Here is a 16,419-nt window from a genome sequence, read left to right as displayed (position 1 = left end):
CACGTAAGATGGGAATAGTTAATATTGGATATTATAACCATGTCCCACAATGACTCCATATTATTTAAATATCCATTCGGTCAGTTTGACCCAAGACTTGTGTATGTTGGCTGGATGACGGTGAATGTCAACATTACGAGTAAGAGAGGGTAAATATGTAAACTCGGGTTCACAATGCCAAGTCAGCATCCGCCTCGTCCAATCCGGCGCCGCCGCCGCCGCCTTCCACCGCGCATTGCCCCCTCCTCGGGCCAGATCAACTCCCAACTGTGCTCGTGGCCCTCCTCGACTGCCGTCACACGTAACTGGCCACCTTCCCGTCCCGGAGGACGCCGTCGACCGCCAAAAGCTCACCATCTTCGACGACCCCCCACCCACAACGACGCCCTCGGCCCCGAATTCAAGCGCTTCCTCCTGGAGCCACGCAACCTCCTCCGCCCCGGCAGCTCGATCGCACCAACCTCCGCGTCGAGCTTCGCTCCTCGTCCTCCAAGGAACGGCCAAATATAGGGTTAAGAGTCAGGTTCGCGTCATGGAGACTGTTCTTTTTTGGAATTTACAAGAAAAAAAAAGAGAGGACTTTTTTCTTTATTTTCTTCGAACCATACATAGGGATGACAGCGAATAGCATATTTTTAGACACCACCAGAATATGCTTCCACTTCGCAGGCCATCTATATCAACGTCGTCTGGTTCTCTTTCTTGATTCCAGGATTATTTGCAGCCCAGAAAACAGTTTCAGAGATGCTAACAGATTAACAATTTTTGGAAACCAAATGAATTAGAAGCGAGAGATTAACCGTGGTTAGTTCAATTCCAAAGTGGAAAAAGGTTAGAGATTGGAAACCAGGATCCTTAAGTCAAAGAGACTATACAAGCAAAGGATGACTGCAAAATAATCAAATCGAATGACACTTGATATGATCACAAAAAAAATACATGGTATGGTGACCTAACATCTCCCCCTCAATGGAAAAATATATATATATGGGTGAGAAAAAGGAATCAAAAGCTATACCCAAAAACATCCTTCACTTGTGAGAAGTCTGAGATGATCAGAACTCAGAAGTTAATGATATGGGAAAATTCTCTCCTGAATTAACTACTTCGGCCGTCTCATGCCATCGGATCTCAACTTCCATTCCAGACGTTGATGTTTGTTATCTTCCAATGGCCCAATTATTTTGTTCTGCGAGAACCCCCACACTGACGACCATAAGTGTTTCCAGCTCCGAAAGCCTAAGCAAGTTGGTTTCGTGATCATCAATGGCCGAAGCTACAGTGACGTTATAACGATGCAGTTGCTTTAGGTCCTCCTGTAGAACAGAACATAAGCTGCCGAAGTTTTAATGCTTTCCTCAGCAATAGGAGAAACACTGCGATCATCAAAGTCATACCAACGGTTCTCTCTCTCGTCCTACAAAAATAACAATGATGTCAAAACTTTATCGGTACCACAACCACTCAAATTAAACATGCAGAAGACACCGAGAAACCTATCAAATTAGTTTGAATGCTCACAGTATCTTTTATGTAAAAAAATCCGAGTTTTGCTTCAGTAGGCCTATCTTTTTTAACAAAAAGGTGTTAGACATATATATCATTTATCTTATTAGCTTTTACCAGAAAACCATAGTCATAGACCATATGAACATATATGCACAGAGAAACAATCACAAGCTGACATTGTTGTCAAGCACATCAAACAAATTGGGTCTAAATTCTAAAAGAGACCCAATGATGCAGTTAAGTGCCACACAAAAGACAGAAGCTTGGGATCTTACAATTATGAGATGGAGAAAAAAAAAAAAAAATAGAAGAACAAGAAGCAACTTACATAGACATAAGCAGTGTAGTGGCCACCTCCCATATTGCCATAGTGATTGCTAACAGCATACAATCGGTAGTTGTTTGATGCCTGCTCGGGCATGCCAGCAATATACGTTGACAGATCCAGGTCATGAATAGGAAAGTCTACGAGTGTCTCCAGCTTGTTCTTCATGTACCTACTGTATGAAAATCTTTTCAGATGGATGACGAGGACTTCTGGTAGCCTCCAGAGATCTAATTTCTTGCTAGCTTGCTGAGGCTTCTTACAAGAAGGGCAAAACCTGCAAGAAGAAAGTTTAATAGTGCATGTATTCTTGGATCCAATTCTTGTGAGCAAGTCCAAACACACACAAATTGCAGCAAAATAACTCCACTAGGTGCTAGAAAAATCATAAATACATACTAGTAAAGAGCATGAAATCATTTTCACTAGTACCGACAGCACTGCTGGACAAATCAAGTACTTAGTGGTAACACCCAGAGCAATTATGGTGAGGCCAACATTACTTGTGCTAACCAACCACTTCATCAGTTTTAATAATATTTCGCTTATGACAGTGCCTTAAGTAAAGCTTTCTAGCAAGATTCAGTAGCCAAAACAGAATATAGAAAAACATTTTGAAATCATCATTCCTAGGGAAAATTGTAAGGCACTTGAGATGAGACAGATTCAACACTTTGATGCATAAGTCCGATTGATTTAGTAAACACGACTTCAACTTATGCATACTCAGTGAAAGAAGTCTATAGTAAAAACTATAAAGAATGCAGAGTTTCGATGAAAATGACTGACAATATCAATGGAGTTTCTACCTAAATGGAACTTGGGACTATATGTAAAGCTTTCACCAGAAAGCTTCATCCTAAATCACTAGTGACAACTATTTTGGATCAACTATCTGATATGCCATTTTATAAAAAAAAAACATCTAATATGAGAAAAGTGACAGTATAATACTCACCACATGTCCTCTGGGCCCAGTGGTTCCTCCTTAAGGAAGGCTTCAAGGCATGCATATAAAGTACAGGAATCTTGAGGTCTTCTAGGAAAAAGCCGAAACTTGTAAATCTCAGGTAAGGTGTTCAGAAGGTTAGAATCATATTGTTCTAATGCTTTACTCTGCCAACATACTAGAACATACAAATGCTTTTGCAATTCAGGCAATGAAACAGGTTCGTCCATTTCTAGTTTGCATTGCATGATTTTGCTCTTTTCATCTGTTAAATAAAATTGGAACTCGTCCTCACTATCAGTGGTCTCTTCGACAGCGTCATCTGTAGACTCACTGTCAGCCACTGTTTGGGGTACTGCATCATTAGGATTGCTATTGCATCTATCTTGATCGTCGACTGGTCCAGTATCCTTGCTTCTTTTAAATGGATTCACAAGCTTCAAAAACAGTTTTTGAATAGTGGACCCATCAACAACATCTGGCAGGATTGCTATAAGAGGAACACCAAAGCCTTTCCAACTTGTCCTTTTGCCAAGGATGTAATACCTGAATTCCAATTTTCTAATCAGAAAAATAAGAATTACAGATGAAGAGAAACATGTGATTGCATTAGCAATTGACCAACATGATACCAGCCATGGGTTTACATGTGAAAGACATGTAGATATTCCAGCCATAATATTGTAGTGTCTTAGGCAGGAAAAATATTCCAAACATACATATCCCTTAATCTCAAACTATCATGTAAAAGGCATGTGTTTCTTTTGAAGACACTACTAGGTGATAGAAACTTTGGGTCATTCACTGCTATGAAATTTACAAAGATATTAACTTGTAATTGTCAAGGAATCCTTGCAAATAACGATCAAGCATGCATGCTCACCTTGTCCCAAGATTCTCTGACGAAGATTAAGCTCACATCAAGAGTTATATGACCAAAGGAGAAACAAAATTGGTTCAAAAAAAAAAGAAGGTAATGGATCATAGGACAATCAGAACTTGGACTTCCAACATTATTAACCTTCAATCTAATGCTAGATTATTCAATTTTTTCCATTCGGTTTTAATGTTGGTAGTGCATAACAAAGTTGATAACAATTTTCAAACAAAATATTTGGTGCTGGCAGGAATGGTGGAAGGCATAGTTTTTACATCCAAATGTGAAGAGCTACACGTTGCACCATAAAAAAAAATGTTGTGGCATATATAATTGTGACATACTAATAAGAAAAGCTTTGACCTTCACAAATCCTAGTAAATAGAGGATCTATTAAATTGCTGGTTTCCTTCTTTTGGACTTTAGCTTAGAAAAAATATTATAGTATTAATTCCTGATAATGAGGGTGCCTCAAATTAAAGGATATTTATCTAATCAGAAGGCATGCTCTTATGTGCGACAGATATTTGTCTCCCAGTTAAGGGTTACCAGAGTTAAGACCGCATGTGAACCTTCCTGGCCATCTGCACTAAAGCAACCAGATAAACATCAAATCGAATGTTTGATCCTCTGAAATTGATCAATCCCAAATGATATGGCATCATTGTGCAATTTCGGCATGCCTATGCATTGTACGACAAACATGAATCCTTGAGATTCTCTTAAACAAGTGTCTGATGGTATATTTGGTAAAAAGAGTCATGTTTGGTTCTAAGATCCTAGTTACTTTTGGCAAAAAGTACTTGATAAACCAAGGACAAGAAGCACGTAGCATTTAGTTATTGTTGTATGTTGATTACAACCTGAAGAAGAGAAATGGAATTTATAACTTTATCATAGACAATGTGAACATCAAATATTCATAGGAAATGTTGACTTAAAAATATGCAAATGAGTACAACTTTAATGAGATTAGGAGGCTCACTCTTCCATTCTTTGGTGCACAAACACCACCTGCGGAGCTCTTTCCGCATCTTTTGGCAGCCGGTATGCAGCTAGGCGATCTTCATCTCTAATCAAGGATATTGAATCAGATGGTTCATCCAAAAATCGGATAATGCAATTAGCATAAACCTGGAAAAGACTGTCTTTGTTAATTCAAAACTAAAATAAATGAAACAGTACATTCATCGATTGTTAAAATCTATCACATATCAGAAAACATACCTCAGCAATCAAAAGACTTTCATCATTTCTCAAAGAAGAAGCAGTGCTCAAAGCCCGAATAAGATCCCTCAGTTTCCCAAACTTTGGCACATTTATAGTGTAGGCAGAAGGCTCGATACTACCATCAGTACTGAAAATTGTTATAGTCATTGTCCTCATAGTTGTTGACGGCAATGGCAGAGATAAATACATGAATGGATCAAATGTAATGGACACTTTGCTGCAAACAGGACAAACTAATGTCGACTTGTATTGACCCTGTAATTTTTGGCAAGAAAGAGGAAAGTCGATAATTTAGATGTCATGGTCAGTAAATGATGCTAAATTAGCAAAAAGTATATCAAGGACTTGTAAGACCAAAAAATAAAAAGTACGTTAAAAAAATGCTGAAAGGGACTTCTTCTAGCTTCTCTTTACAACAGCAGAATGAAAGTGGAACCAGAAATATTAAAGGATAGGACGTGCCACAAACAGCTTAGAAGTAAACAGAACAAACGCATCACTATTACAGCATATCACTCGATTTATTTAAAGTACTGGGACATTAAATTCAACTTTTGGTGTATTGACAGTGATGGATAGTTAAAGGTAACTTTTGAACTACACAACACTAAAGAACTCACTTGGCAGATATCAACTATGATAGAGTCATTTCGAGCTAAATGATTTCCCCAATATTCATCAGCAACTTCTTCATCAGGACGACCAGACGCATCCTTAGCTTCTACATATGGCTTGTGTTTGACACGATTCAGGTCCTCGTGAAGTCCATCTAACAGAAAGGCAAGAAGCTCCTATGAAACAACAAACAGAACTGTCTGCATGAGTGTATTGCTTTCATATAACAGATTTAACTTTAATTTTCAATCTATAACACAAGCTATAACTTCAGTAGATTCAGAAAACAAATTGGAAGAGACCAACAATCGACTAACCTGTGAGTCATGTTGGTTAAAGCCACTGAATTGAGGGGCAAAACGAGCAAGCTTTGCCTTGAAAACCCGTGGAACAACTGGCGTTCTTTCAGGTGCCCATAAGCTCCTTAATAAATCTCCGAATGCCAAAGCAAGTTCCCCCTGGTTAGAAATGCCAGATTCAATGGACAGGCAAAAATAAAACTTAATCACATAATAATTCCAGTGACATCCAAAATCAAAACCTTGCCACAAGAGCAAAGCAAGTATCATACTGGAAATTAAAGGAAATAATAGCATGAGCATAGAATCTATTACAATGTGACCTACTTTCAGTCCCAACGGATTGGTAAGATTAATCTCTTTACTATAATCTCCATGGAAATAGTCTACAAGCTTTGGTGTGTGAGCCAAACACTGGATTGCACTGTTCATGAAGCATGTATTTCCAAGATTCTCTAATCCTCTCAAACCAAACGGACCACCTCCCTTGACATTTCCATTTTGAAGAGTTGAGTCCACATATCCTAAGCTGCCATTACACACAGGTGAGCCACCAAGAGAGAATCCATTCATTTTAGATTGATCAGATGCTGAGTCATCTTTTTTAACTTCACTTTTGCAAGTCATATTTTCTGATATTGCATAGACCTGAACTTCTAGAAGAACCTGCACAAGATAGAGAACAAAGACGTCACAAAAGCACACCAGTGTCCCAGATTTGCAACATTTTCCTTAATAATTTGTATGATTATGTAAGACTCATCTGATTCTTTATTTTATCTAATATTTTAGCTCTGGCACAATTATGGAACTAATTTATGAAGGAAACAAAGAAGAGACAGTATGCAACAGTACATAGTGATTCTTTGATCTTGTGTTGCAGCATATAAAACACATGTCGAACATTAGAAGGAGTTACCATCATCAACAAGCCAGAGTGTCTAGCCCACTGGGGGATAGTTGCATGGATCTTTTTGATCTGTGTGGACCAATAACCCCATCTAAATCAAGAGAACCAAATCCCATTTTTATTAATATTAGTATAATTCTCTCACACCAATATTGCCATATAAATCAAGAGAATCCTTTAGACATCATCACAGCACAGCCAATAATAACTTTTTCTAGTTTTGTTTAACTATCTGAAAGAAAGCCATATAGCATCATACTTTATTCACAATAAAACTTAACTGGAAAAGCAACCTTAAATCCATTCATATATTTTGAGCCACAATTCACAAAAAATGTCATGAATTTTCATTTTGAGATGTTCAAGATTGTGTGTGATAAGGCAGTCAAGCATCAAGTCATCTTGTGGAAGCAGCATACCATATCTGTTCAGTATTTCCATAGCCTTCACAAGATCTTAGTGAACTGCGCTTATAAAAATACTTCCAGTACACCTAAAATATGGCTCTTGATCATTACTTAGGCATCTGTCAATCTCCATTTAATATGTTCATAACATCTTAAAAAATTTTTTTGTTCTCTATTGAGGCTATACTCGTATTTGAATGTTGAAAAGGTACCAAAACTCGAATCCCTTCAAAATGAATATTAAAATGTCCTAGGTACTACTGCATATGGATATCCTTTTCATGGCACGACTGCTTCTTCATTCACGGTCCACAACACGAGAAGCCACATACCACAACCACTCTTCATATTAGAGCAAGTTAAACAAGATAACTTGTAACAGCACAGCTACTTCATTTATAGGAAACTATTTTGATGATGATATATTTCATTTGTAGTAAACCATAATAATGAGGATAAATACATTGTGACCAACCATGATTGATCCCAAATTTCATATTATAGGCATAAAAGCACAAATTTAATGGAAATGTTACCTCTTGATCTGCCCTTTGATGACAATTTTGAGGAAACCTATTCCACTCATTCATTAATATCAGATTTGTTTGTCCAGAAAAGTCCCAAATGCGAACCTAACCCAACAAAGGCAAAGTGAAAAACTATCGTTGTGATACATGTTCCACCATTTGTTGAAATCACAAAAATATACATCTAATATAGGCATCATACTGGTTCTGAGTCGACACCAAAAATCTTGCTTGCCTTTTTGTAATTCTCCACAGCATTATCCTAAAAGACAGACAATTTACCGATTTAGTATGGCATGAGGAATGTAAACAAATTTCGTACTTCAAAAATTATGCATCAATTGTGCACAGAAAGACTCTCCTATGTAAAAAATTATAGTTAATCAATTTCAGTGGTTAAACAACGTGTTCAGTTGGTTTATATAAGCAAATGAAATTTCCAGTTTGGTTATTTAGACATAATTCTTTATTTATTTAGTCATGGATGGCCTAGTCCAATGCAGTGTCGTCAAAATAATGGTAAGCACTATACTCTTGTTGCCTGAGGCAGTAGGCACTCATCTAGGCACCTGCCTGAACAAAAAACGATGCCTACCTTACAAAATTACAAAAAAATAATTAAAGTTTAAAATGATCATTAAAACAAAAACTTCCATCAAAGTTCTTTATCTTTTTTCCTTACATCAAAACAAGAAAACGAGGTTGTTTAATATAAAAATATTACGCCTTGAAAATTTTTGTTACAAAACATGCATATGATAGCATTAGAGACTTTTGATTACGAATATTCCTAAATCTGTTTCTTATTCAGAAAGAGAAACTGAGAAGTATTGCATATATAATATTTGTCATTTATCCTATATAAATAACAATTTGATGATAGTACATTCTTGGACTCACTCTGCAGAATTTGAAGTCTGGATGGAGCAAAAGGATTCAACCTAGGATTTCATGTTATTCATACTAACGTTTCCGTTTAAGATTTTGCTTGGAAATTGTCAGAATGATAAAAATTGATCTACTCTAAATTCATAAAATTATGTGCATCACCAAGGTAAAAGTCTGCTAATTATGATAACTATCTGCAAAGTTCTAGGAAACAGGACATTCGAACTTGAAACTAAGAGAAAAGGCACATTAATTTTTTGTACACAACCTAATCTTAAATCAAATTATGAGGGATATGACTCTGCAGCTTAGCTAACAAGGCAGTTCCTAGCATCCACTTAATACTTGCATGTTAGACTGCAGCCAACTACTTTTGTACCTAACATCCATTAATCATGCAAGTATCCAGCCAGATCATGTGTAGTTATCTTCTTTAAAACATCATGATATGCCAGTGAAACAAAAAAAAAAAGTAAAATGTAAAACCTGAAAGCTGAAAGTGATAAAGCCATCAAAACATTGAGACAGACCCTTTTGCTAATCTTTATTAGGAATATGTTTGTTTCCCGCATTACAGAGATCCTCATCATCAAAGGATAAACATCAATCATTTCATCATCAGTGAATGATGAGCTTTCGATTTTCTTTGTTGTCAGATCAGAGTCAGAATGCCTGCAAAAGTAGAACTCACATATTTTCAAACTACAGAATAAATAAGAGGCCGCAAGCAAACTTGAATAGATAATTGTGAAGTTCCAAAAAGATTAGGAATATCCAAATGGATTATTTGAGTCCCTGTGATTGAACATTGACATTTAATTAAATCATATTTGATCATAGGCACAAATGGGATGAGAAATAGAGATTTGGAAGGAGGCAAATAAGAATACTTCACATAAAAATTGGTTTTAACTGGCATGGTAAGAACAACATCACTAAGATAACGAAAAGAGCAGTAAAAATTGGCTAGTATTTGAATTTTAAGATTTTCATTTATCAGTTTAACTACGAGGAGCAAGTGGTTTTCCAGGTAAAAATATTGCGTGCAAGGAACTTTAAGAAGTCAATTATTTCTGTTTCAAATGTTATATTCAAGATATTTTGTACCAGCAGTTGAAAGTTTCTGAATCTACATCTCACCGTTAACCTGTGAAGGACAGCGACATTATAAATGGTTGATTTTTCTCTTACCCTGAATTATTTGAGAAAAAACAAAAAACACTCGGTTTCTATGTCTGATCCAGAAACGGACAGAAATGCTATTTCGAAATTTGAAAAACAGGACATAAGAGGTCCACCCACTCATCCATATAAAGCCTTGTCAATTATGAAATTTATTCACTGAAAGATAGGAAATCGGAAACTTATATTGCCTAATTGTCGAGGTGTGGATTATTTCCCTAAAGCACGACTATATTTGAACTTGAGAAATCACAGTTACAGTTAACATGGATTGCCTTATTTGCTACAGTTGACATGGTTTGCCTTACCATGGTCTACCTATTTTACCAATTTGCATATACCAGTCCAAATTAGGACCATAACACAGACCGCCGGGTTTAGGTTTGTACTAAACTGATTCCCTATTCTTAATTGATTTTAGATGGTTCAACTGAGTTTCAGCAGCCAGAACAGTCGGAACCTCAATCTAAAATCTAAATCACTCTCTTCCTCAATTATTCCAACATTAGAACCCCTCTCTCTGCTCTTCCCCTTCCTCCCACAGCCTCCACCCACCTGACCTAACAGACCACCAGTCTCTCGCACTCCAGAACTCTCCTGCATGTCATTTAACAATTATTTGATGGGAGCCCCTCCAATTCTCCAACTGCAACAAACTTTTTGTTTTTTTTTTGCTGCTGTGATATCAGCTGGTGTGCTAGCTGTACTGGCATTCAATATGGGTTCTAATATTGAGAAGGCAATCCATGACGAGTAACACTTTGATATCTAAAAGAATGGGGTTTATTTATTGGACATCTTGATGCATGAGGCTTCCACAAATGTGGGATCTAAGAGGGCCAATGTACACAGTCACACAAATTTGTAATTGTTTGATGGTTCAAAACTGAAATATGGAATAACCTTCTCATTTAGCTTCTGTGATGTTAAGATAAGAATGAAACTAAGCACGTTAAGTAATTGATACAGTCAATATGTATTACACATCATGTTTGCCCCAGCATTCTGTTTGCACAATCTTCCCCACCATCTAGATCTCATAACAATGAACATTCTCTAATAATCCTAAGGTCATCATATCCTTCTCACATCCATGTATAATCAATATATGCAATGAACTAATACTGTGAGGACATGAATTAGTATGGAATACCATAAGAGAAAAGCAGTGGTTTATTCAACTACAATGGGCAAAATGGAGCAGGGAAATGGTTCCAAACCAAGGTAGCAAAAACAGGATAGCAACCATGGTGTTTGCTCCAATCTCTATATTCTTCCAATCTCTCTATCACATTCATTTTGAACATTTTAGATCAAGTGACCCAGAATCTCAAAATGATTACTGTCCAAGCAACACCAGGACCAATCTTCAACTACAATCAACCATCAGCTACACAAGCAATGCATCAGAGTATAGATGACTAGAAACCACCTATTGTGAATCAAAATGACAAAAATACATTCTAGACTAACAAAATCAAAAATGCCCAAACTGAACAAAGTCAAACAGTCCTTATAAAATGGTACCAACTATCAACAACCCACAATGTACTTACCTTTTGAGCGCCTGCGACCACAAATCCGAACCAATCAAAGCGTAGCACCGGCTCCCAGAACCCTCCTCGTCATCGTCCCCCAAATCATCATCTCGCCGGAGATTAAACACAAGATCCGAGCTAAAGATGTTGTTGATGAACTTCATGCCGTAAGAAGTCGAGGTCTGGGACGCGGAATAGGGCACTCCCCTCGGCCCATTGTCCGTCTCCGGGTCTTGCGCGTCCCTCCACCATCTGGCCAGGGACCCAATCAAGAAACCAATCGAAACCCACCCAAACGGACCAAGAACGCAATCAAAGGTCCAAGATCGGAAGCGAGAAAAGAGATCAAGCTTCGAACATCAGGGATCGTTCGAGGATGCAGAGGAGTAGTTACCTGTAGGGGACGAGGTAGGCCTGGTGGTCGCCGTCGGAGGCGGGCGGAGGCTGATCGGCCGGGGAGCAAATCTCGACGGGAGATTCGTCCATTGGTGGAGGAGATCGGCCACGCCGCGGCGGTGGCGATCGGGGGAGGAGGAAGCAATGGCGGTGAGGCGAAGGGGACGAGAATGCAAAGAAAGGAAAAGAATTAAAGAACGAAAAGGGAAGATGCGGAGAAAGGAGAGGGAAATAAGAGGGTTCCTTTTATTTGCTTTCTGTGGTATACAATGAAAGAGCGAAACAGTCTATCCGTAGATCTGTTACCCATTGTGATACCTTCAATTCGACGAGAGTAGCTTCACTCGGGACCCACTTGCGCATAAGAAAATATACGGCGGGTTACGAAACAAATGAGTGGAAAGAATACTTGCGATAAACAACGGAAGGTTTTCAGGGAAGGGAAAACCGTACCTCTTCGACCCTGCGGGTCCCGCGGGTGTTGTCCAATCATGACTGTGGTAAGCCATGTGTAAAACGAAGCCGTGAAGACGGACGGGGCGGATCCCACTTCGGATATTCCGTTAATGTTTGATCCCCATCGCTGTCATAAAAGTTAAGAGGATCGGGTAAGATTTAGTACAAACTACAAAGTCGTGGTTCAGACCGTTTTAACGGTGGGAAGGATAACGTAGACCGGTCTAACCTGTTTCTATAACTTGGAAGTTGACCACCCCCCTTCAACACTGGCCGGGGTGATGTAGTTCTCTCCGAATCGTGACGTGGTCGGACCCACGTCAATATGATAGCCACATGACCATTTCCATATGCGATTTGGATCGCTTAAATAATATTGAAATAATATTATTAAGATGTTGGCAAGGATGGATACTGGGTTCAAATTTCGTTTTGTCACTAACCCTTTATAAATAATAATAATAATATTATTATTATTATCAAGGCACACAAATCTTTATCTTCATTATTTATTCTTTATAAATAATAATAATATTATTATTATTATTATTATCAAAGCACACAGGTCTAATTCTGGTCAGAGCATTATTTATAAAACTGTTGTATGTTACCAACATTTATCACCATCCATCAAAATCTGTTTTTGAATTTTCGCAAAGACAACTAATCTAATTTCCAGAATTTGATTGCCATTTATACAATAATGCCTCCAAATTTCTCAGAACAATGATTCTTGCTGGAGCAACAACAAGTACTGCATTGTAATCACATTGGCAAGGATGAGGAATACATTAAGATTTTTAACAAAAAATAATTGAGACACTAAGGCTTGTCGTTGTTGTCGTGGTTGTTGCAGTAGCGAGGTAACGGTTCCCACAAAAAAAACCGTTAAATCCATTTTTGCGTATATCGCATGCACTGCACGATGAGCTTTCTTCCAAAAACTTTGAATAAGAATTCTGTCTCTTTTTCTGGTTAACTTTCAACCCTTAGCTGTGCTTCATTACTTCTTCATTGGCAATCTACAATGAGGTAAACTTGGGAGATGTTATCAGCTCTGCAGCATCGCCTAGCCATGCTTTAGCTTTTTCTTCATTCTTCTCAGCTATCTCTGCAGTGCCTCTTCTTCCACGATCGAGCGAAGCTGCTCTTCGTCCTCCTTTCTGGTAAACTTGGAACTGCTAGATGGATGTCAGTGAGGAATGAGACAAGAAAAAGGGAACTAAAGCTATTATCTGAACCGTGAACGTGTTATTGTGCTTCACCGTGTTTAGCATAACTAGATCACTAGATTATCCAATTGGTTAAAGCTGTTGACATATCCTACCCTCTGTGCAAAATTTGCTCAAGATTGTGTATACCATGATGAAGAAACATGCATCCATACCTTATTTGCTCTTCTTTCTGTGTTACATCACAACCAACTTCCATGATCGCTGACATCCTCGTCAATCCCTGAATATTTACTAGGATTGTACCTGCATAAAAGTTCAAGATCCTTAGTATCACAGTACCAGAATGCTTCAATGGTTTCTCAACAACTAATACGCAACAGAGCAAGTTGATATCATGGTAAAAGCATCATATTAAACCCAGGACCATAACATTGTTATCAAGTCTTTACTGGCAGATTTCCTTGAACCTTCAAACCTGGATAATGGTAAACAAAATAAAGGTGAAGATGGGATTCAATATCAAAATCTAGATCCCAACTACAGAGAAAATCTTGATCACACCAAAGGGCTATGCTGCCACCTTTTAGACACATATATATAATGCGCTAATACATTAAAGATTTGAGATTTGTTGTCCTTCAGAAAATTTGCATTAGTTAATAAGATGCAACAGGTTTATCGACCACCACAGACCTTAATTCCAAACTTTGGATCTGATAAAAGTTGTCTTCCATCTATTTATTTAACTATTTAAATAGATGGTAATATTCAAGGAAAAATCCCAAATTCATGGAACAGTTGTCATAAATATACTTCAGCAGGTGAAGAAAGAGAGAAATATTTGCCTGAACATTCCCCTGACAAGATAGGGATAATTAAAGTCTTCCTCATCACTTAAATTTCTTTCAGCAGGCTCTCTTTTAGCAATCATCAAGGTTGCCATGCGATAAGTTTTGTGTAGAAGGCTTCATCAAGTGAAAACATGTCAGGAACCAAGTGACAACAACACTGTGAAGTTGTGTACAAAATGCAAAAAGATACCCAGAACCCCATAAAACAATGCTATATGCATGCATGCATCACCAAGAGGAACTACATATAAATGTATATGTGATAAGTACATTGGTTATCTGGTGATCAGCATTCGTAATTTCTTTCCACTTTTTCACCTATATCATTAGCGCAATTCGAATTGGTCGCAAGACTCTGTAGTCCAACAATGATTTTTTTTTATCACTCACATGAACATAGAGAAAAAGAAAGAATGAAAAAGAAAATAACCTATATTTAATCAAACCATGCTTAAGTGATCAAATAAAGAAACAGAAGTGGAACTAGGCAGATGTAGATGACGCATTACTCACATGCCATTTGGTATTGTTCTTCTCTTGTCATGGGTTTGAGACAAATGACAAAAAGCCTTGGCATTTGTTTTTTCAAGATTTCTTCTAAACCTGTCCTTTAGTTGTTCCCTCAACATGTGAAATTCTCATTCCTCCTTGGTGGGTCTTGGAATTTCTTGTTCATCTTCTCCATCTTGTTCAGATGCATCCTCTTCATATTCGTCACAGTCTCCTTTATCCTCATCGTACTCTTCAGTTCTGCAACGAGAACCGTATACAATTATGGACCAAAAAGCACATCATTAGAATTATTCCAGATGTATATGCACAACAAATGTGTTGAGGATCCGGAAACACTTAAATAAGGCAATACACTGAAGTGCTTTTGAAATAACATTTAATGTACTACTCAAATTTAAGCTTACACTTCTGTTATCGAGCAAATTTTGTTCGCACAATCTTCGAGCTATTCAGAAAAATAATTCACAAGAACATTTCCTAAATCAGCACCTCCCTTGACACAAACCCCCAAAGTAAGATGGAAAGAAACGCAGCCACCCCAAACTCCAAATAAAATCCTAATAAAATTATGAGGAAAAGGTTCCCATGTCCTAATTTAGAAATCTGCAGTAACGAAAAAACACCTCTAACCAGAGCAAATTGAAGAAATTGATCTACAAAGAAAGGCACTGCAATGGATAAAAATGATTTCATAAGAATCAAATCAGATATTGATAGAAGTTACAGATAAATGTCTAACAACATAGACATTACCATCCAATAGGTTGAATGATAATTAAAATTTAAAGAAATTCCCATGACTAAATATGTTATAATTTTCTTAGCAAGTGATGGCAATTATGATACAACTGTTCTACTTCTGTAATTTGTTGGCAATAACTTTCTCCAAATAATATTAGCAATATCACTTTTAGACTAATCTAGCAATGTGCGTCAATCACTCGTTCCGATCTGTTGTTGGAGAAATTTTCTCTTCTTTTGAATGCAGCTAACCAACACCTCAAAATGCAACCACTAAACTTAAAAGTTCTTCAACAAAACGTTTTAATTTCTTTCGCCATAAGCATTAGGGATTCAATTACCTACCGATCAAATCAAGAGATGTCCCAGCAGATGAGGAGAAACAACAATTTCAGAAAAGCGTGTCTTATTCACAAGGAAAGTCGAGAAAGAAACTGCTCTTCCGAACGTCGTCGCGAAGGAAACCCTAACCTATTGGGAAGAGCGATTCGGGGGTACGGAAGCAGCGGCCGAACGCAGAGAAGATGGAGGAGCCCGATCGCCGATGTGGACCGTCGGATCGGTGAAGCGACGGAGGGTACGGTACTTAGTTTAGACTCATATCGAATGTGCAATAGATAAGGATCAGTCATTGGAGCAGCAAAAACACCGGAGACACCAGAAAAGGTGGCGCTCAGGTGCAGCCCGAGAGGGTGGCAGCACGGACGTCGGTATCCAAAGCCGCACCTATTTTGTCCCTACATGTCATCACCTTAATAATTTAGTAAATAATGTATTTATCTCTCTCCTGATTGGCTGACGTAGGATGTGACTGCGGACCCACTGCCCCTTTCCCGCCCTACTCGATCCCTTCGCCGCGTGTCTCGCGCCACCAATTAGTCATCAGTCTCAACACGGGGCCCACTCGGTATGATTTTTCCGTCCGTTGATCTTGGATCTGACGGCTGAAGATCCGCAAGTGTTTCGACGCGGGTTAACTTATCGTGCTCCGTGAACCGGGTCGATGGAGAGCATCACTTGTGGTGCCCGTT

The 16,419-nt window shown here is 38.1% G+C and overlaps 1 protein-coding gene and 1 long non-coding RNA gene across 4 annotated transcripts; both read right to left on the bottom strand.

Annotated features, from left to right (window-relative positions):
- Positions 1–762: 762 nt before the first annotated feature.
- Positions 763–11,869, bottom strand: LOC135622894 (ubiquitin carboxyl-terminal hydrolase 8-like). Its single transcript, XM_065125202.1, has 13 exons — positions 11,651–11,869; positions 11,275–11,508; positions 9,067–9,208; positions 7,851–7,910; positions 7,658–7,753; positions 6,132–6,470; positions 5,823–5,963; positions 5,511–5,681; positions 4,888–5,145; positions 4,646–4,794; positions 2,793–3,329; positions 1,838–2,111; positions 763–1,417 (listed from the first exon to the last, which is right to left on the bottom strand). The coding sequence occupies exons 1-13, from the start codon at positions 11,740–11,742 to the stop codon at positions 1,307–1,309; spliced, it is 2,604 nt and encodes an 867-aa protein (XP_064981274.1). The 5' UTR covers positions 11,743–11,869; the 3' UTR covers positions 763–1,306.
- Positions 11,870–12,795: 926 nt separating this feature from the next.
- Positions 12,796–16,092, bottom strand: LOC135621971 (uncharacterized). 3 transcript variants are annotated; one of them, XR_010490980.1, is made up of 4 exons: positions 15,734–16,092; positions 14,648–14,884; positions 13,496–13,586; positions 12,796–13,289 (listed from the first exon to the last, which is right to left on the bottom strand). It is a non-coding gene; the product is annotated as an uncharacterized LOC135621971 (long non-coding RNA). The 3 variants fall into 3 exon arrangements; XR_010490979.1 differs by having other exon boundaries at positions 15,860–16,092; XR_010490981.1 differs by having other exon boundaries at positions 12,796–13,286; positions 15,860–16,092.
- Positions 16,093–16,419: the final 327 nt, after the last annotated feature.

Source organism: Musa acuminata, chromosome BXJ2-9 (genome assembly GCF_036884655.1).
Source record: "Musa acuminata AAA Group cultivar baxijiao chromosome BXJ2-9, Cavendish_Baxijiao_AAA, whole genome shotgun sequence".
Taxonomy (NCBI): Eukaryota; Viridiplantae; Streptophyta; class Magnoliopsida; order Zingiberales; family Musaceae; genus Musa; species Musa acuminata.
Note: the sequence above shows the minus strand (reverse complement) of the source record. Positions and strands in the feature narration are given on the sequence as shown.